At 42.5% G+C, this 20,000-nt stretch overlaps 1 protein-coding gene across 3 annotated transcripts in view; it reads left to right on the forward strand.

Annotated features, from left to right (window-relative positions):
• The window catches only part of LOC308086316 (adhesion G protein-coupled receptor D2), a 168,902-nt gene that overhangs the window by 85,605 nt on the left and 63,297 nt on the right, over positions 1-20,000 (forward strand). For all 3 annotated transcript variants that reach the window (XM_080429826.1, XM_080429828.1, XM_080429827.1), the window contains one exon: positions 6,887-7,112. In XM_080429826.1, the coding sequence (XP_080285952.1) occupies positions 6,887-7,112 (226 nt within the window). The remainder of the gene's footprint in view (positions 1-6,886; positions 7,113-20,000) is intronic.

Raw genomic sequence — 20,000 nt, forward strand, 5'->3', positions numbered from 1 at the left:
ATTCATGGTTATATTAACTAATTAGGGGAGAACAGGGTAAGATGAACCTCTGGGTAAGTTGAACCACCCCCTGTATCTTTAAAACTATACAGTGAGTTGTCATGTGACCTTAAAATCAGGACACACCCATCATTTCCACCTGGCTGTGAAGTTTAGAGACACATGGGCAAAGTGATAAGCATATTCCTACACAAAAAAGTGTTTTTTGCTGGTCAAAGTAAATTTTTTACTTTTCTGGTATAATGATTTTTATTTTAAAGCAAATGTACCCAGGTTGAAACTTATATATCATGCATGTTGGTGATATTCCAATGTATAAAACCATGTGAATCATTTAGCTAAAGATTAGCCTGAAGCATTAAGCTATGGTTAGGTCAAAATGGTGGCCATGGGGCAAGATGAACCAAATGCCTTGGGGTAAATTGAACCAATTATCCTAATATTAATCACCATTCATATTTTTTATTATGTCTTTGCTTATCAAATTATGCTGTATGACCTTTCATTTGGATGAATACACTCATTCAAGAGAAGTTTTCAATATTGTATTAACAATTGCAAATATTAAAAGGTTCTGAATAACAAACATTATTTAATTGGTTTTATATTGTTTAAATACCATTAAGAAAATAAATAAGACTATTTGCAAAAGGGAAATGTGTTATTAAATTATTGTTGATACGTGAATACATTATTTGTTCAAGTTTAAACTTGAAAATGCAAAATATCATATGGGTAAATTTACCCCTTGACTAGGATCAACTTACCCCTTACCTGGGGCAAGTTGAACCACATGACCACTTTTTTTTGAGAACCCATATTTTTACAACCATTTGTCATAGATGCACACTCATTATTTCAATTGATAGAAGACATCTTGAAGTTTTAGTAGATGTTTAGATTTTACTTCCATCTCATTTTTCCTTGCCTAGAGGTCAACATAAGTAAAAAGTGGTTCATCTTACCCCGTTCTCCCCTATGCTGGGAGACCCCCTGTAACCCCTCCAAGGACCCCTGGGGGTCCCCGGACCCCACTTTGAGAACCACTGACCACAGTGTCACAAAAGCAGCAAAAATAGCAGAGCTTGTACATCGGCTATTTTTACGCTACTAATGAACATTAGTAGCGTAACACGGAAAGTGGTCAAATGTATGTCTGTGTGGGTTTTATAAATGTTGAACCCATTAAATGTATTTAAACAAGAACTTGTGACTAGATGATGAACTACTTTTTTCCATTTTTCTGAAAAGTAGCAGTTTTGGACATACAAGGTTTCTGCTTGACAGCAACGATATACCCTAGGATTGGCCTAGCGTGTGTGTGTGTGTGTGTGTGTGTGTGTGTGTGTGTGTGTGTGTGTGTGTGTGTGTGTGTGTGTGTGTGTGTGTGTGTGTGTGTGTGTGTGTGTGTGTGTGTGTGTGTGTGGTAGTGGGGGCCCCTAGGGGCCACACAACCCCGATGAGCAGGCTGATATATTGGGCAACCATATTATCTGTGAGACCCCTCCTCATTTTTAGTGTTCTCGCTCTCTCTCTCTCTCTCTCTCTCTCTCTCTCTCTCTCTCTCCCTCTCTCTCTCTCTCTCGCTCTCTCTCCCTCTCTCTCGGTCTCGGTTTTCAGGCCGTCACGCTCTGACTTGATGTTTTTTAGCTAATGCTATTTTTGCGCCATAAATCGTGGTGCAAAAATAAATGGAGGTGTGAAATACAGTATCTACCTGTCCCCTGGCTTGATAGGAGAACCGCTTTGGCTCTAGATGACCGCACATGCCCCTATATATATATCCCCCTTGTTGTAAAACAGGGGATTGGGTATGTACGGAGAGGCAGGGGGCCAGCTATAAGACGCCCTGCGTGCGTGCGTGTGTGTGTGTGTGTGTGTGTGTGTGTGTGTGTGTGTGTGTGTGTGTGTGTGTGTGTGTGTGTGTGTGTGTGTGTGTGTGTGTGTGTGTGTGTGTGTGTGTGTGTGTATACTTATATTACTATACGTGTGAGGACCATACTGTATGTCCCCACAAGTATAGTAGAATTTGAGAAATCATTGTGAATCATGATCATTGTGAGGATCATTTTCCTTGTCCTCACAAGAGAATTCTTTTTTTATGGTCAAAAATAATTATATATATTTATATATTTTTTTTCTTCTTTCAGGTTTAGGGGTTAGAGTTTTCCATATTTTATACTTAATTGTGCAGACCGACAAATTGCCAATCTACAAGCTCACAACACTGCGACGTGATCTGCAATTTCTCTGCTATTTCCAGCTATTTTCAGTGCCGTCCTAAAATGTTTATGTCCTCACAAGCATAGTAATACAAACGTGTGTGTGTGTGTGTGTGTGTGTGTGTGTGTGTGTGTGTGTGTGTGTGTGTGTGTGTGTGTGTGTGTTCGGGGGGGGGGGGTCATTACAAGACGAATGGCACATGTCCAAGATAGGAGGAATTTTATGGGAAATTTTATTCTGAACGATTGAGGGGTTGACCAGATAGTAGAATTCAGTGTAAAATTTCAACATTGTCTCATTGGTGTTTAAATTGGTCTGGTTTTGATTTAAAGTAGCTATTCTAACATCATTCGACGTCTTAGGCATTTACCTAGACTAGTGTTTCAGGCACAAGAGTGCAAAGCTTGAAACCTCCTGTCACAGCAAAATGCTGAGTGTTAATGCCATCACTTAACCCATTCAATCCGGGAACGCATCTACAAATGTCTTCTGAATCCTAACAGTTTTCTGAAAACGTTTTGCTATACACGTTTTCTATGTTGCTGTATCAGTTGTGCTCAAACCTTTTCATGTCAATGACCCCAAACATTATATGTATTTGGTCGCCAACCCTAATCTCAAAATATTGTGTTCGAAGGACCCCCAGAAGCAAAGATTTGAGTTAAAAAAAAATGCTTTAAAAATATATATATTCACAGATTTGCACAAGCTTTTATATCTGCTATTTTGTTTTATATCCAAAGTATAAAATAATGGTTATAGCTAACATCTGAAATGACACAGATGTGTTCCCGGATTGAATAGGTTAAGGCCTATTTTATAATAGTCATACGACATCACAAAACAAAAATAGCGGTGGCTCACCTGGTAAAAGCACATACCACATAAATAGCTAAAGTTCTTCTCACAGCTGGCTCAGGTTCAAATCGGACCCGAAGCTCTCAGCATTACACTTCACCGATCCAGGGTCAGTTTGCTTTGGTGAAGGGGGATTACGCATGCACGCACACGCACACTAACACACACACACACACACACACACACACACACACACACACACACACACACACACTAAAACATCGTTGCTGTCGGCAGAAACCTCTTATCTCCAACTTTTTTTTTTTTTTTTTGTAAATTAATGCCCTACTTGATCCTACTACAGTGTCACACAAAAGAATCAAAAGTAGCAGATCCACAAGATCCTTGCAGCTTGTGGATCTGCTACTTTCGCTATTTTTGAATTTGAATCCGGAAAAGTAACAGTTTTGGATATACGAAGTTTCCACTCGACAGAGACAATCTACACAAATGCTTGCAGGTGCTTACATACAAATGCAGACTCTACACCTTTATCACACACACACGCACACGCACACACACACACACGCCATGAGCAATGTAACCCGCCTGTTTGATACGGAGTGCCTGGTTGACCCCCAGTGACCTCGTACTTGTACACACACAGCCAGATTGCTTTGTGAAATAAAGCTGTCAGTGGAGGGGCCCAAATAAAAAACGGCCCCCCTCCACACTGGAGTTCCTGTGCCCCTGACACCTCTGAAATATAGATATAAATTGGAAGCGGATTAGTTTTTTGATCTTAATTCAAGTTTTGACAAGATATAGGAAGCCCGGAGGTTGGCGATGAGTGTGTGTGTGTGTGTGTGTGTGTGTGTGTGTGCGCGTGTGTCTGCGCACACTGCGCGTTTGCATGTGTACATTGTGTCATGTGTACATGTCTCTATCTCTCTCTCTCTCTCTCTCTCTCTTTGCAGCTATAGAGTTGAGACATTTAGCTCTCACACACTGATTCCGAAATCCAATAAGACTTGCGTGCTCACTTTGAGGTGGGATGTCTACATTAAAGCGAGGCAGAGTGGCAGGTGTAGCTGAGAGAGAGAGAGAGAGAGAGAGAGAGAGAGAGAGAGAGAGAGAGAGAGAGAGAGAGAGAGAGAGAGAGAGAAGAGAGAGAGAGACACACACACACAGACAGACAGAGTCAGACAGACAGAGATAGAGATAGATATAGAGACAGTGAGAGAGAGAAATAGAGAGACGTACAGTAGAGAGAGAGAGTTATTGCGGAGGCATTCCTGGCTGACAGACACATGTAAGACAAGAGGCCCCGGGGTCCATTGAACCACCACTGTACAGCCCAGTCTTCTCAAGTCTGTTAGAGAGCTGTGCAAACAAATGGCTTTTCCCAGTGATTGGCGTTTATTTAGGTCTTGGGGGGGAGGTGGTGCGTGGTTTGAAACTCAGAGGGTTTAACTCATAGCGGCTTAGCAGGTGTCTGCACTGTGAAGTCCACAGTGTCAATTTAACTCTGAGAGTGTACAAATGGAACCTTATAATGGGTCCTCTAGTTGTAGAGTACACACAATATTGGCCTCTAACTGTTGCCTCTAACATTCAAAACCAGCTATTGTCTACAAAATAAAATGTATGTTGATGATATAAGTATCTTTGGGTTTGTTTAAACTTTAAAGGGAACCTATAGGTGAGTTTACCAGGGTGAACTTCTTCCACTTCTGACATTACTGAACAATGTTTCCTGAATGTTGGGGGCGGGGTGAAGTTAGCTGTTCAAGCACTAATTTCCAAAATTATTGTAAAAAAAAGTTTTTATGAGAATGTCAAATTACGTCAAAGTAATGTTTTTTCACAGTATTAGAACTTCCATCATTTACAAATGTCTGTTGCCCTGCCTTCAGCAGTTGTAGTCAGTGCAGTCAAATAGGTGGACATATGTGAGTGACCAGAATATGGTCATTATTTACCATGTGAACTGGGGTGAAGTGGAGTTTGACGTGGCGTGTTGTATAATACATGTCATATGTGTTTTTATTCTGCTTTGACTGTGTGGCCTTTATTGTCTCTATGTTCCATCTGTCCTTCTGTCCGTCCATCCGTCTGTCCATCCGTCTGTCCGTCTGTCTGTCCGTCCGTCCTTGGTTCCGTCTGTGAACAGCGAATCTCTGGCACCGTTGGCTTGATCGCAGAAAAACAGAGCACACACTCCCTTTATGCCAGAGCCGAACATCTGCCCCAAATATTTCACATGGGCCTGTTATAGCGCCACCAGGAGGCCGATTTTTGCAAAGCACAATTTTTGACAGTACTCCTACAAATTTTGTCCAAAAATCACACAAATCGGTACACAGTATCTCTATAGTCATTAAACAAAACTGGTCTTTCAGATTTTTCATATTCCATCCTGATTGGCTAAGATTGGCTTCCAAAGTTTGTCTCAAATCATGAACACAGCGTGCGATTTCCGTGAAATTTTGGTGGCGCTATAACAGGCCGATTCGTGTTTTCAGCTATAACTGCACCGATCTGTGTAAAACTTTGTATGCGCACTCCCCAAAGAGAAGGAAAAAGCTCAGCCCTGCATTTTTCACATCTGCCTTTTATAGCGCCACCAGGAGGCCGACTTATGTAAAACCATTTTTTTATATTACTCCTTCAGATTTTATCCAAATTTCACCCAAATCAGTACACAGTCATGTGATCAAGATGGATATGTTAGATCTTCCATATTCCATCCTGATTGGCTAAGATTGACGTCTAAAGCTTGCAGGAGTGGCCTGTTTAGCACAAAATGCCGCAAATCATGAACGCAGTGTTTCGGTGAAACTTTGCACGAACATTCGCACTACGTTGAGGAACAAATGCCACCCTTTTAATATTGCCCTATTATAGCGCCACCTGGAGGCAGATTTTTGCGATTTTTTTTTTATATATTACTCCTACAAAGTTTGTCCAAACATCACGTAAATTGGTGCAAATTATCTCTATAGTCAAGTGATCAAGATGGATCCATCTGATTTTTCATATTTCATCCTGATTGGCAAATTCGGAACATTGCTGGCCCACAAAAGCCTACCTGACCTGACTTTTTGTTGCACTCCCTCATGGAGCTACTTGCGGATTATACTAGGGTCAGTCCACCCTAGGTGGACACGCACTGACCTTTTGCACCTTAATCCCATGTATAACGCACTGACTTTTTTTTTTTTTTATTGTGCTCTTTTCCTCCAAGCACCTTAACGTCCATATGTATATCATGCACAGTATAAGTATAACATGCACAGTATACATACATTGCTGCTATGCTCAGGCACCTTAGTTTTTTTTAGTTTTTTATTATCTCAGGTACTTTGTAAATATGTAGATAACTTGTCTGGCCTTCTGTTGCTCTCTTGTTTTGATCTCCTTCCCACTTGCCCCCCACCCCCTCTTCTTCTCCCCCCCCCCCCTCTTCTTTCTATGGAAACTAACGTTGCGATGGGAACGATGTACAAAAACGAATTTCACCCACTTTTTTACCTTGTAAACTTGTGATGTGACAATAAAACTGATTCTGATTTTGATTCTGATTCGGAGACCTGTGCTCCGAGGAGCACTTTTTCTAGTTCTATGTGTGGTGCATGTTTATGGGCGATTGATGCTGCAGAAAATAACACATTTGTTTATCAATCATATTACTGTATCATTTCATGGTATCTTACCTCAACACATCTTGTCCTGTCTTTTCTCCTCTCCTCTCTCCCTGTATTTCTCCCATTAACTCCTCCTATGTGTGTCTTGGTTGGTATAGAACTGTGCCAGCTCTCCCATTAACTCCCTCTATGTGTGTGACTGTCTTGGTTTGGTATAGAACTGTGCCAGCTCTCGGCCGTCCAGCTCTGTCACCAGTGGCTCGCGTCCTGCCAGCTCCCCTCTGCCGGGCCCTCAGGGGCCCCACACGACCTGCCAGGATGAGGAAGAGGAGGATGAGGCCTGCTCACTGTCCACCCCCACCACCAGCACCACCACCACCTCCTCCACCTACTACCAGCCCAGACACCACACCGCTGCCCTGACGGAGGAGCACACATCCAGAGGTGAGTGGATGCTGCTGGTCAGACTGTCTGTCTGTCTGTTTGTCTGTCTGTCATATAACCCAAGACCTGAGGCCGATTCTACGAATGCCTTCTAGATCAATCAAACATTCTCGTGCCAAAGATCCCCAAATTGATATTTGGCTGGGGACCCCCATTTGAAAATGTTTTGTGCCAGGGACCCCCAGAAGAGAAGGTTTGTGTTAAAAAATGCACTTTCAAGATTTTTCTAATGTTTTCAAAAATAGCAGATGTAAAAGCTCACAGCGTGGCACGAAGTGACGCGCTGTGTATATAGCAGCTTGTATATCTGCTATTGTTGAATATTCAACGGTAAAATCTAATTTGACATAGATGCTTTCCCGGTATTAATGGATTAATGATCAATTTACATTAAGATTTCACAACACAATCTTTACCACTTTCAACCGGCCGTCCCTATGTTGGCCATGTCATTATAGGCAAGAATGTTTGATGAAGATTAAAAAATAAAAAATAAAATAGCAAGCTCACAATGCGTCACATCACAAATGTTAAATGGTACATTTATATAGCACCTTCATCCAAAGCGCTTTACAATGTACATTACATTCACCCATTAACACATACACACCGACGGCGGAGGAAGCCATGCAACCTACTCGGGAGCAGTTAGGGGTTCAGTGTCTTGCTCAAGGACACTTCTACACTAACTCAGGGGGGCCGGGGATTGAACCGGGAACTGTTTCCCAAATGGCCGCTCTACCCCCTGAGCTACTGTACTGCCGCCCCTTACATCATGACATTGTGAACTTGTAGATAAGCTATTTTTGAAAACATTTATAGTACACACTAAGTGGTTAGTGGAAGCATAGATAACAATCTCAAACATCAAGATAAATAGACAGTTAGTTTTTCAGTTTGGAGACACCGGTAGTAGGCTTTTCATCTATATCCCAAAAGATTAGATTTATTTACAACTATAATAACAACAACAACAACAACAACAACAACAAAATAATAATAATACATTATATGAACCCACCGTGAAATCAGGGTAAAACTGAAGTGAATTGATTCCCAACACAGACTTTTTATCCCATGTGAAATATTGTAAGTGACAGATGAAAATGGACCCTGACAAACATGTCGCGCTCCGTGTCACCTTGACTGGTGTCACATGGAAAGAGTCATGTGGAAAAGACCTCATTGCCACTGCAAAAAGAACAACTACGGTTGGAACTGTGGGACTTTTTTACATAACACGTCTGAATGAGAGAAATATTTAGACTGGCGTGTGTATTTTTCCCCTCCATGTGTCTCCATTCTTTGAAATACGCTGGCACCTGTAACCTTGTCTTTTCAACACTTTCCACGTTTGAAATGTGGCAGTTTGGACTTTAAAGGATTCTGAATGTCATCGGGTTGAATACTTAAAATTCAATTTAACATCCCTCAGTCTCGGTTCGAACTTCGAACTGTAGGAATTTATCTGTGTGATGCTGTGTGTTTTATGGCACTATAATAGAATGTCATACAAGAAGCGTGTTGAATATTTAAAATAACTTATTGCTGCGCTATATGCATTCACTGCTCCCGAAAGAAAATCTTTGTTGGACCTTGATTAAAAAGGGAATTTTCACTCAAAACGTAATTCTTTCATTGTGAGACACATGCATTAAACAGTGTAAAATAGCAGCTGTTGTCACACGTGTTAGTAATGCATCATTATGTCACTCTGTCCTCTAAAATGCCTTCAAAACATAAACATGAAACATCATTTTGCACAGAAAGCTGCTGTTTGTCACAACTCTTTATACAGTATTATCAAACCCATATCTATACAGTAGCTATTATTATGTTTTGAAGATCATAATATGATCTTCGAACAGTATCTTCTACAGTATATTATACTGTATAACTTCATATTGATTCTCAACCTAAAATAAACATGCTCTGAAAATGCCCATCCGACCACTTAAGTAGGCAGATGGGTGGGCCACGAACGCTTTTAAGATTTTCAAGTGGGCCCTTGACCATGAGAATGCTGAGAAGCAGACGCACATTTCAAAGCCAACCAAATTGTCAAATAAAAGGAAATGGCTCAATCACATATCTGTAATTGCTTTGCACAATTCACTTAACAGCGGCCCTGTCAATCCCCCAAAACCCACATGATTTGACTCAATTATGTTTTTCTGTCTTTGGGGCCACCCTAGTGTAGCGGTCAGAGCACGTGCCTTTAATGCGGAAGGTCGTGGGTTCGATGTCAGCATGGTAATGCGGTCGCAAATGAAATGGGTTCAGATCTGAGCCAAGTCTCCTGCAGGAGGCACGTCTGAACCCTGTCCTGGACAGGAGTCTCCAGACGTAAAAACAGCCCCCCCCCCACTATAGTAGTCTCGTGTAGCCAGACAACTATTCCACAATCTTTGAATGCTATATAGAGTCTGGAACGATGAGAAAGGAAGCTGCCATCTGTTTGTGTAATTTCCGTTCACGAAAATATATTTGAAAATATCTCACAAATGTATTTCTGTGTGTGTGTGTGTGTGTGTGTGTGTGTGTGTGTGTGTGTCTGTCTCTGGAGCTAATGTCGTAAACCACTGGACCTGACCAGTACCAATTTTTGATGCATGCGTCACGTTTTGGCCTATAAGTGAACCGTAGGTGGTTCAATCAAAATGTTTTCCCTGGATTCCTTGGATCATGATGCAGGTCCCCATATAGGCCACGCCCATTTCCCCTAAACTATATTTTCCAACATTTTGCATTTTTTCTAAAAACAAAATTTTTTACTCCTCCTAACCCGAACACAAATTGCGACACTTTATCTCAGGAGTCACGAGATAAACATGTGTCATGCTGATTTGTGATATTCCATTCCAAATGGATATGATTGGTTTACAAAGTTTGCAGTACGGGCCTATTTTTACAACACATTGTCAGATCGACCCCAACATTGAATCACATATTTTGGGGCCTCCTGCACAATGCAGAGCCAAAAATGATTTCACTTTGATCCATAGGGGTTTAAACCAGTCTTCACCAAATGAGGTACACATGATCTTGTGAGCCATGTGACAATGAGGGTCAAACAGCTTTTTGATATTCCCCATTTTTTTTCATATATCATGAACACAACATCCAATCAACCCCAAATTGGAATCGCATGTTGACGAACCTCTAGAGCTCACCTTCACTATACAGCAGAGAGTGCACCCTTTTCTGGCATCATTCTCAAGCCAAAATATCAAAAAATAAAATCTAATTGTGTGTGGATTGTAGTGAAACTTGTACATTCAACACTTTGGTGCCACACAAGATATAATCTAAACAAAATCATCTAGGTCAGAGGTTCAAAGTGGGGTTCTTGAGATGGTTCCAGGGGGTCCACAGCTAAATGATTGCTAACTCTGAGAGTGAACAAGTGTTACTATGCATTGGACACTCTCAGTTTACCGATGCATAGTAAACTGCTCTAGGGGGCAGCTAGCAGCCCAAACCCTGCAAGGCATTATGCAGTGTAGCTCCAGGTGAACTCTCATAACAATAAACAGACCCCCAGCTTCAGCATGACTCCATGACCCCAGCCACTAGTGTTGTTGCCAAGTCCGGTTATTATAAGCGACTTGGGGCTTGTCTCTCTGTCGCTTATAAATATTGCTAGTTGCGGGTTGTTGTTTTTTTTTGGGGGGGGGGGGTATTGCTTATTTGGGCGTCCTTCCTAATGTTGTTTAAACCAGTGGTTTAAACAAATGTTCGGCATTTTCTCGTCAAGGAAGTATATTTTTTATGCCAATACTTTTGTACTTTTACTTGAGCTTTTTGAATAATTCAGATTTGTTTTTACACAAATTTTCTCTTCTGGGGGTTCCTGGCACAACACAAGCTGGGGTCCGCGGCCAAATACTTTTTTGGCTTTTTTTGAGGATCCTAAAAGTTTGAGAAGCAGTGCTGTTTGAGAAGCAGTGCTGTATAAGTAAAAGAAATCTAGGTACTTCATCTACCACTGTGAATGACTGTGGCAACAGTTTGTATCCATGTAGAGAGCAACCATAATGTACATGTTTACTGTATCACACACACAGCTGTAGGCAACATAATACTTACAGCTGGTAAAGTAATGTATTTGTCACTGTGTAAGTCATGGTTTATGACTAGTATAATAATGAGCGTTCACATTCACACTACTGTGTGTGTGTGTGTGTGTGTGTGTGTGTGTGTGTGTGTGTGTGTGTGTGTGTGTGTGTGTGTGTGTGTGTGATTGCTCTGCATGTCGTTTCCTCTCCTCTTGGCTCGTGCTCGTGATTTACAACGTTTCTTCTGCTAGGTGATTTGCATGCTGCCTGACATCATTACACACACACACACACACACACACACACACACACACACACACACACACACACACACACACACACACACACACACACACACACACACACACACACACACACACACACACACACAGTTCAGTAGTTAAATCTCTCTGTCCCACACACATACACTCTGGCTGTCATTCTCTCTCTCTCTCTCTCTCTCTCTCTCTCTCTCTCTCTCTCTCTCTCTCTCTCTCCCCTCTCTCTCTCTCCTCTCTCTCTCTCTCTCTCTCTCTCTCTCTCTCTCTCTCTCTCTCTCTCTCTCTCTCTCTCTCTTTCTCTCTCTCTCTCTCTGTCTCTCTCTGCCTCTCTCTCTCTGTCTCTTAGTGGGGTTTTTGAATGCGGTGTAAGTGATCACTACATCATCTTCTGTACCCGCAAAATTCTAAAACCTAAGGCCGGCAATCCCAGAATATATCAGATTAGATCACAAAAAAAATACTGAGGCCTTAAATCGCGACCTGGGGAGGCTGGACTAATCCAATGAACTCAAGAGTTCTCAGACCGAGGAGGTATGGCTCAGCTTCAAAACAAAACAACATTTCAGACAATTTGGCACCCACCATGAAAACAGTTCATGCTCGCAGCCATGGATAACCCCGGACATCTGAAGGTCAGAGACAAAAGTATTTCTGAGTTTTGCAAAAGCCACACTGAGTGTGATCAGTTCAACACTGAATACCTCATAAACCGTACTGATGAGCTAAAAATAACCAAAAACGCTCATTACAGATAAGCTGGATGTGGCAAATCACTTAACCCTGTAAGACCCGGATATATTTGTACTTGCAAAAAAAAAAAAAAAAAACCTTTCAGATGGTCTTGTAGGAGTATTTTGAAGAGGAAAATATAATGTTTTTAAAAAATATATGTTTTGGTAAGTTTTTATGCAAATGTTGACATTTAGCAACGTTGGGTCTATCAGATAGCAAAATTTCCTATAGGCCATTTTTATGGATAACATGGCAAATGTGTAATTACTTCACTAAAACAACTTAATGATTCATTTATATGGTTTATTATTTGGCCTCAGATCAATTATGAATAATATTTGGCCTCAGAACAGTATACATTATGAATAATAACACCAATAAGCCATATTTTTAAATCAATTTTATTAAATCACGGCGATGAGCGGGTTTGGTCAGTTGGGGCAGCTGAATGTCTGCTGGGCGGTCAGTGGGTTCACTGGGTGGTTCGGGTGGTTGGTTTTCTTTGGACCCCACGCCACAGTCCTCTTCATCTGACTCTTCATCAGTCTCATTGATGTCTATGTCAACATCACTCTCTCCGTTCATCACGATATCCATAACATCCCTTGCTGTGAAGCGAGGCCCTTTCTGTTATTGTGGCATTCTGAAATGAAATAAAGACATACCATTAGTACATTTAGTAGTGCTTACAAGTTCTTACACATCACTGCTCACAACATTTCACAAGTCATACAATACTGTCTGGCCAACCTATTGTTTGATGATGATTGCCCCTAAGTGGTCATCATCATTACATTGCCCCTAAGTACCCACCACCCCTCGAATGAATAATGAACAACCCCCACAACCCCCCAAAAATTACCACATTGGTCCCACTGTCCTTGTAGTATTGAAAGAAAATTATAACTGTTTAAATCTATTGCGAAAACTATATATAAGGCTGAACAGTAGCAGGTGAACATTAGGCCTACCCTTGTATTTTTTGCAACCAAGAGGGCCCAACGTTGACCAAAAGCAACAAGTATGAATCATGCTATAATTTAAAGTTGGGACATATATTTCACAATAATAACATATGTACATGTTCTAGACATTGTAATGTTCACCAAAACAAATATTACAGGCATATTACTTACTTTTTTGTGAGGAATATCTTCCAGGGAAAAAAGAGATCTGTTCCAACAGAGATTTTTCAAGTTGTGATGATTCCTGGCTCTGTGGGGGGTATTTATATGCAAATATCCTGGCCAATGGCATTGTAAGACTAAACAATAGGACCCAATGAGGATTTAGAGGTGAAAAAATTACAGAAAAACAAATTATTTAAACTCCTTTCTTTATAAAATATAATTGTTGCTCTAAAGCATCGCTGGGTCTTAGAGGGTTAAACAACTTCTTTACAACCATAGCAACCACACTGGTTAATATACTGCCCTCTCATTCTGGGCTGGCGGGGGGCAGAGTACCAATTGGACTCTTATGGGTCTGTAACTCTGAGAATAACGGGTTCCATTTGTACACTCACAGAGTTAACTGGCATTCAACAGTTTTGAGCACCCACTAACGGAAACGGAAATCGACGCCCATGATTTGCATGATTTCTCTCCTTCCTTCCTTCCTTCCTTCCTCCTTCCTTCCTTCCTTCCTTCCTTCCTTCCTTCCTTCCTTCCTTCCGTCCTTCCTTCCTTCCTTCCTTCCATCATTCCTTCCTTCCTTCCCTCCTTCCCTCCTTCCTTCCTTCCTTCCTTCCTTCCTTCCTTCCTTCCTTCCTTCCTTCCTTCTTTCCTTGATTGATTGATTTTCCAGTACATGTCCATGCCTATCCAGTCCTCAATGTGTCTGAGAACGGATTCAGCACAAACATGGGGATGAATTCATTTTGCTGTTATGCCGCCAAATTGTGGAATGCCCTACCACCAGCCTTCAAAAAGTATGACTCCTTCAAAACCGTAATAAAAGAGCACCTTTTATGCAATTTGCAACTGGACCTAGACAAGTCTTCAGTTCTAGCTTGCCAAAATAAATGCTCCCCCCACTGTTTTTCTGTAAATATACTTTTATTGCCCCTAGTTTTGATGATTTCTTGTATAGTGTTGTATGTCTTGATGAATTTAATACACACGATCACAATGGAAACAAGCCCTTTGGGCTTTTTGTGTTATCCTTTTAGCATTATTGTATAATTGTACCTCTGTACTTTTTTGCAAACTGTTAATAAAAGTATTCAACAAATCAATCAAAACACAAAGCACAAAAGAAAATGACTAAAAACAGATGAGGCTTGTTGCTCTGAACCTTAATAATCACAGCTTCTCCTAACTGACACACTGTCATACCCCTGGTGTGCAAGGTCATGATGTGGAGGACCAATGGGAAAACGGGAAAAAAAGAACAAACGAAATGCATAAACTCTAGATTAGAGAGCACAAGAGAAGGACAAGTGCATATGGACGCATAAAAAGAGGACGACAGGACAAAAAAGGGAGTAGAATTTGAATTGAAAGGGCTGTGTGTGTGTGTGTGTGTGTGTGTGTGTGTGTGTGTGTGTGTGTGTGTGTGTGTGTGTGTGTGTGTGTGTGTGTGTGTGTGTGTGTGTGTGTGTGTGTGTGTGTGTGTGTGTTGCATTCCTGATGAGATGGGCCCCGCACAATGGGCGAGCTGAAGGCCATGCTCCCTGACAATAATGTGCCTGGGGTCGCTGATGTCACTGCACTGGCGTCTCTCCACATTGTTAAAGCCCCCTCAGCCACCCCCTCACCTCCCACCTCCACAGAGCGAAGACGTCCGCATGACGCCAACGTCTTTCTGTCAATGCCGATGCGTTAAATGGCACAAGAGGGCTGCTAAGTGTTCCCGCGGGACTCGACTAGCACTAGACCAGCATGTTCGTTGCTGTCGGGCTGATGTCTTGTATCTCCATATTCTAACTTTTTTGTGTTTAGCGGCCCTACTTGATCATTTTGTCGATTGATTATTTGTTGAGAATGAGAGTTTTGTTTAACTGCAGCGTACCCACACTGACCTACTGACGACTTCTGCAGTATGCACGTCTTGTTGACATGTGTTCCTCCGGATTGATTGATTGATTGATTGATTGATAGACAAGCACACAGAGATAGAAAGAGAGATAGATAGATTACATAGATAGATTAGATCAGCCATTTTTCAACCTGTGGGCCAGGGCCAACCTTTGGGCCGTGACTGACTCTCCCAGTACCATGACTGACTCTCCCAATACCATGACTGACTCTCCCAGTACCATGACTGACTCTCCCAGTACCATGACTGACTCTCCCAGTACCATGACTGACTCTCCCAGTACCATGACTGACTCTCCCAGTACCATGACTGACTCTCCCAGTACCATGACTGACTCTCCCAATACCATGACTGACTCTCCCAGTACCATGACTGACTCTCCCAGTACCATGACTGACTCTCCCAGTACCATGACTGACTCTCCCAATACCATGACTGACTCTCCCAGTACCATGACTGACTCTCCCAGTACCAGGACTGACTCTCCCAATACCATGACTGACTCTCCCAGTACCATGACTGACTCTCCCAATACCATGACTGACTCTCCCAGTACCATGACTGACTCTCCTCCCAATACCATGACTGACTGACTCTCCTCCCAGTACCATGACTGACTGACTCTCCTCCCAGTACCATGACTGACTCTCCCAATACCATGACTGACTCTCCCAGTACCATGACTGACTCTCCTCCCAATACCATGACTGACTGACTCTCCTCCCAGTACCATGACTGACTCTCCCAGCACCATGACTGACTCTCCCAGTACCAGACAGGTTGTGTTCCTACCCTTGCAGAAGTTGTACTGAACATGTGCCTGCATGCTCAGCGACATCTGACTCCCGTTTCCTTCCCTGTCTCCTTTCTCACATGTGTTCCTCAGCATCACTCGCAATTAGGGGCCTCCCCACTAAAGTGGTGCAGCGGTGCATCTCTGCAGATTACACACAGAACGCGCGCGCACGCGCACACACACACACACACACACACACACACACACACACACACACACACACACACACACACACACACACACACACACACACACACACACACGTGTGCACGCGCCTACCCCCTGCTCCACAACCCCCCTGCCCATCTCACCACTGCTTGTCACGCACGTTTAGTGTGATTCATTGACACGTCGCAGGACACACCGCAGTCACATGCAGGCACACACACGCAGGCACACACACACACACACACACACACACACACACACACACACACACACACACACACACACACACACACACACACACACACACACACACACACACACACACACACACACACACACACACACACACACACCTCCTGTTCCAAAGATAGAAAGCCCAAATCCCTTAAGACATGACAGCATCTTGGCCCAGCAGTGTGATGTGAATTGTAAAGCAGAACAGTGTGGTTCAGAGGTTCAGTGTGAGTCTGTATCTGAACGTCCCACCGCTGTCCAGAGGTGCACACATCAACCTTATCATGACTCATAAAGTTGCTCATACAGATAAAATTGTCTTGTTAACCACTTAAGCCCTATTTTATTAAAAACGTCAAAAACAGCCCATCTATATAACCTCACAATGTGTTGCATGAGATGCGCCTGTAGATATGCTCTTTTCGCTATTTCTTTTAAATTTGTTATATAATATTTTTTTTATGTTTATGTTAAATGTTTGCCTACAATGACATGCCCCATAGCATTTCTTTGTCAATTAGTTTCAACAGAAGCTGTGTGTTAGTGAATTAATTAGATGAAAGGAGAAGGTTCATGCGCTCTAGCCAGTCCACATGGAAAGGAGTTCTAGGCCTGTCCGGACTAGCCTGGTTCCAGACGAATCTGCCATTGCAAAAACAAATTGTCCTTGGCAGATTAGGTCTGGCCCCTCTCAATAGAGATTTTATTTCTCTCCCTCCGAAGTTGTGAGGGACCAATCACAGCCCAGTATGCAAATATGGGGCGGGTTTGAGGCATTTTTTTTTTTGCCCCTCAGAAATGCAGGTTCCACAGAGAGATTCCAGACTAATATCTACGCAGTGATATTAGTCTGGCCATGCCATGTCCGGACAGTGCGGTGCTCTCAGAACAGGTTGATCTTCCAAAGTGGAACACCGGAACACATTGATGCAAGTTTTGATGCATGGTGCATCTTCATCAGAGTCAAACTATGGAGATTCTCTTTTAAAACGTTGCTGTCGGGGTGAAACCTCATATCTCCATATTCTAACTTTTTGTGTTTTTCGTAAATTAATGTCCTACTTCGACTTGATCATACTACAGCGTCGCACAAAAGCATCAAAAGCAGCAGATCCGCAAGCTCGAAACGCAGTGCCTTTGAGCTTGTCGATCTGCCACTTTTGCTGTATTTTAATTTGAATCCTGAAAAGTACCAGTTTTGGATATATGAGGTTTCCACCCAACAGAGACGATATCCTCCTACCCTAATTGGGACCTAGGCTAAGACAGCACAGGTTGGAAGAACTGGGAGGGGAGTCCCTGTATATACTGAATGCAGGCAGGGACGTCAATTAATCAATAATAAATCTAAACTTATTCGTGACATTATATCAGTCACCACATCCAATGTTATGTAGGCTATCCAAATAACATATTACATCATGCTGTAATACAGTACATAGCTTATTATCAAAACGATCATTTGCATCAGAAAAAGCCCTGCATATATAAATACATAATCATGGCATTATAACCATAACAACCACCAATAAACTATCAAAACACCATTATTACATCAACAATGATAAATATCGTATGCTTCTACATTAGCTTAGCTAAATGAAACAAGTAAAAATGTGGTGCTGATGTTTCCACTGTATCGTGTTCTGTGATCCAGAATGCTTCTCTTCATAACCATCAATTAATAATTTCTCCACCTCTAGTTGAAGGTGTATTTTTTTTTCAATCCCCCCAGAGCTTTAAAGAAGCCATCAGCTTTGTGTTAGCCGTGAACTTTTTTTCATCTATTTTTTCCGATCCATTAATAATGTGTTTGTACGCCTGAGGTTTAGCGAGCCCTTCTACGATTAGCTCATTGAAGTCTGCAAGGTACAGTGGCCTTATTCCTGCGTGTCGAACTGCATTAACCAATGGAAAAGTATTCTGAGGACACAGTAATACCGTGCAAGCCCTTAATGGAAATCTCTCTGATACATAATTATTATAATGTACAGTATTTGCACAGGCGTTAAAAAAATAATCCCAATACAAAATGTTATAGTTTCTATTAAGTAACTAAAGCTTGTACTATGTAATTGCTTTGTACACACGCACGCACGCACACACACACGCACGCACGCACGCACACACACACACACACACACACAGACACACACACATATCCGGGCGTTTCATTACCAGTCTGTGGTGTTTGACAAGGTCATAAGGTCATGGGGGCTCGCTCGCGTGTTTTGTGAACTTGTAGATCTGTCATTTTCGAGCTTGCGACACCGCGAGCAACAGCAAAGTATATCCAAGCCCTTAACCCAACACTTTGACTGAGCGCTGAACTGAGGCGGAGTTAGTTTGTTCCAAAACGTTGGTGTTATAAAACGGTACAGTGTTTTCAATTAGATGCTTGGTGGTGGAACAGCTGGCGAATGGTCGTCCAGAGAGACATCAGACAGGGTTCAAGAAGGAGAAGAAAAAGTAGTTGCCGTGGGAATTGACATCACATTGATAATTATCCTAGCAGAGTCAACAGACACCGCGGGTGAGAGAGGCGTGTGTGTGTGCGTGCGTGCGTGCGTGCGTGCGTGCGTGCGTGCGTGTGCGTGTGCGTGTGCGTGTGTGTGTGTGTGTGTGTGTGTGTGTGTGTGTGTGTGTGTGTGTGTGTCTGATAGAGAGAGGGAGAGAGTGAAGGAGTGTTCTTCGTCTCCTTGATGCAAACTGATGTGTACTAATTCTACATCTGCTCAAACCAAACAGGCCCCGAAAGTTCAGCCAACTCACGAGTTCCACTTCCTCCACCCTCTCTCTTGTCTCTATCGCTCTCTCTCTCTCTCTCTCTCTGTCTCTCTCTCTCTCTCTCTCTCTCTCTCTCTCTCTCTCTCTCTCTCTCTCTCTCTCTCTCTCTCTCTCTCTCTTGTGCTCTTTCTCTCTTTGTCTTTCTCTCTCTCTTTCTCTTTTAAGCGTGATCAAATGTGATGCATCTCTCCTGCTCCGTCTTGGAGTGATTGACAAATAAGTGGATGTAACCTTGAGTGTTCTCCCTGTGTGTGTGTGTGTGTGTGTGTGTGTGTGTGTGTGTGTGTGTGTGTGCGTGTGCGTGTGCGCACGCGTACGTTCGTACGTGAGTGTGTGTGTGTGTGGGGGTAGTTGTTAAGGGACTCTGCGGCCCTGAATTGGGCCCTTGTCATGAGGACTGGGGCTTTGAGGACTTGATTGTAGCCTCACAGTGTAAATACCCAAACAAACAGGCTGTGGTCAAAATGTGCTATTGGTTTGCCGGCTATTTACATTCCTCTTTCACCCTCCTGCTTGAATTTCTCTGTCATTCCTTTGAGTTTGCACTCTACTCTTTTTTTTACTCTAAAAGTTTCTCTCAACCCTTCCGTCCTTCCGTATTTTTTAATGCATATGATTTTCATCTTCTTTCTCGCACTCCCTTTCTCTCTCACGTATTCCCTTTCAAACCCCTCCCTCCTCTCCTCCACCACCGCTGTGTATCTCACTCTTTCCCCTTCTTGAGTGACAGACGTGTTTTATTTGCGGCTTGCAGCGTCACGGGCGAAACGAGGAACAGAAACGGCACTTATTG

This window comes from Gymnoscopelus braueri (genome assembly GCF_963280865.1).
Source record: "Gymnoscopelus braueri genome assembly, chromosome: 6".
Taxonomy (NCBI): Eukaryota; Metazoa; Chordata; class Actinopteri; order Myctophiformes; family Myctophidae; genus Gymnoscopelus; species Gymnoscopelus braueri.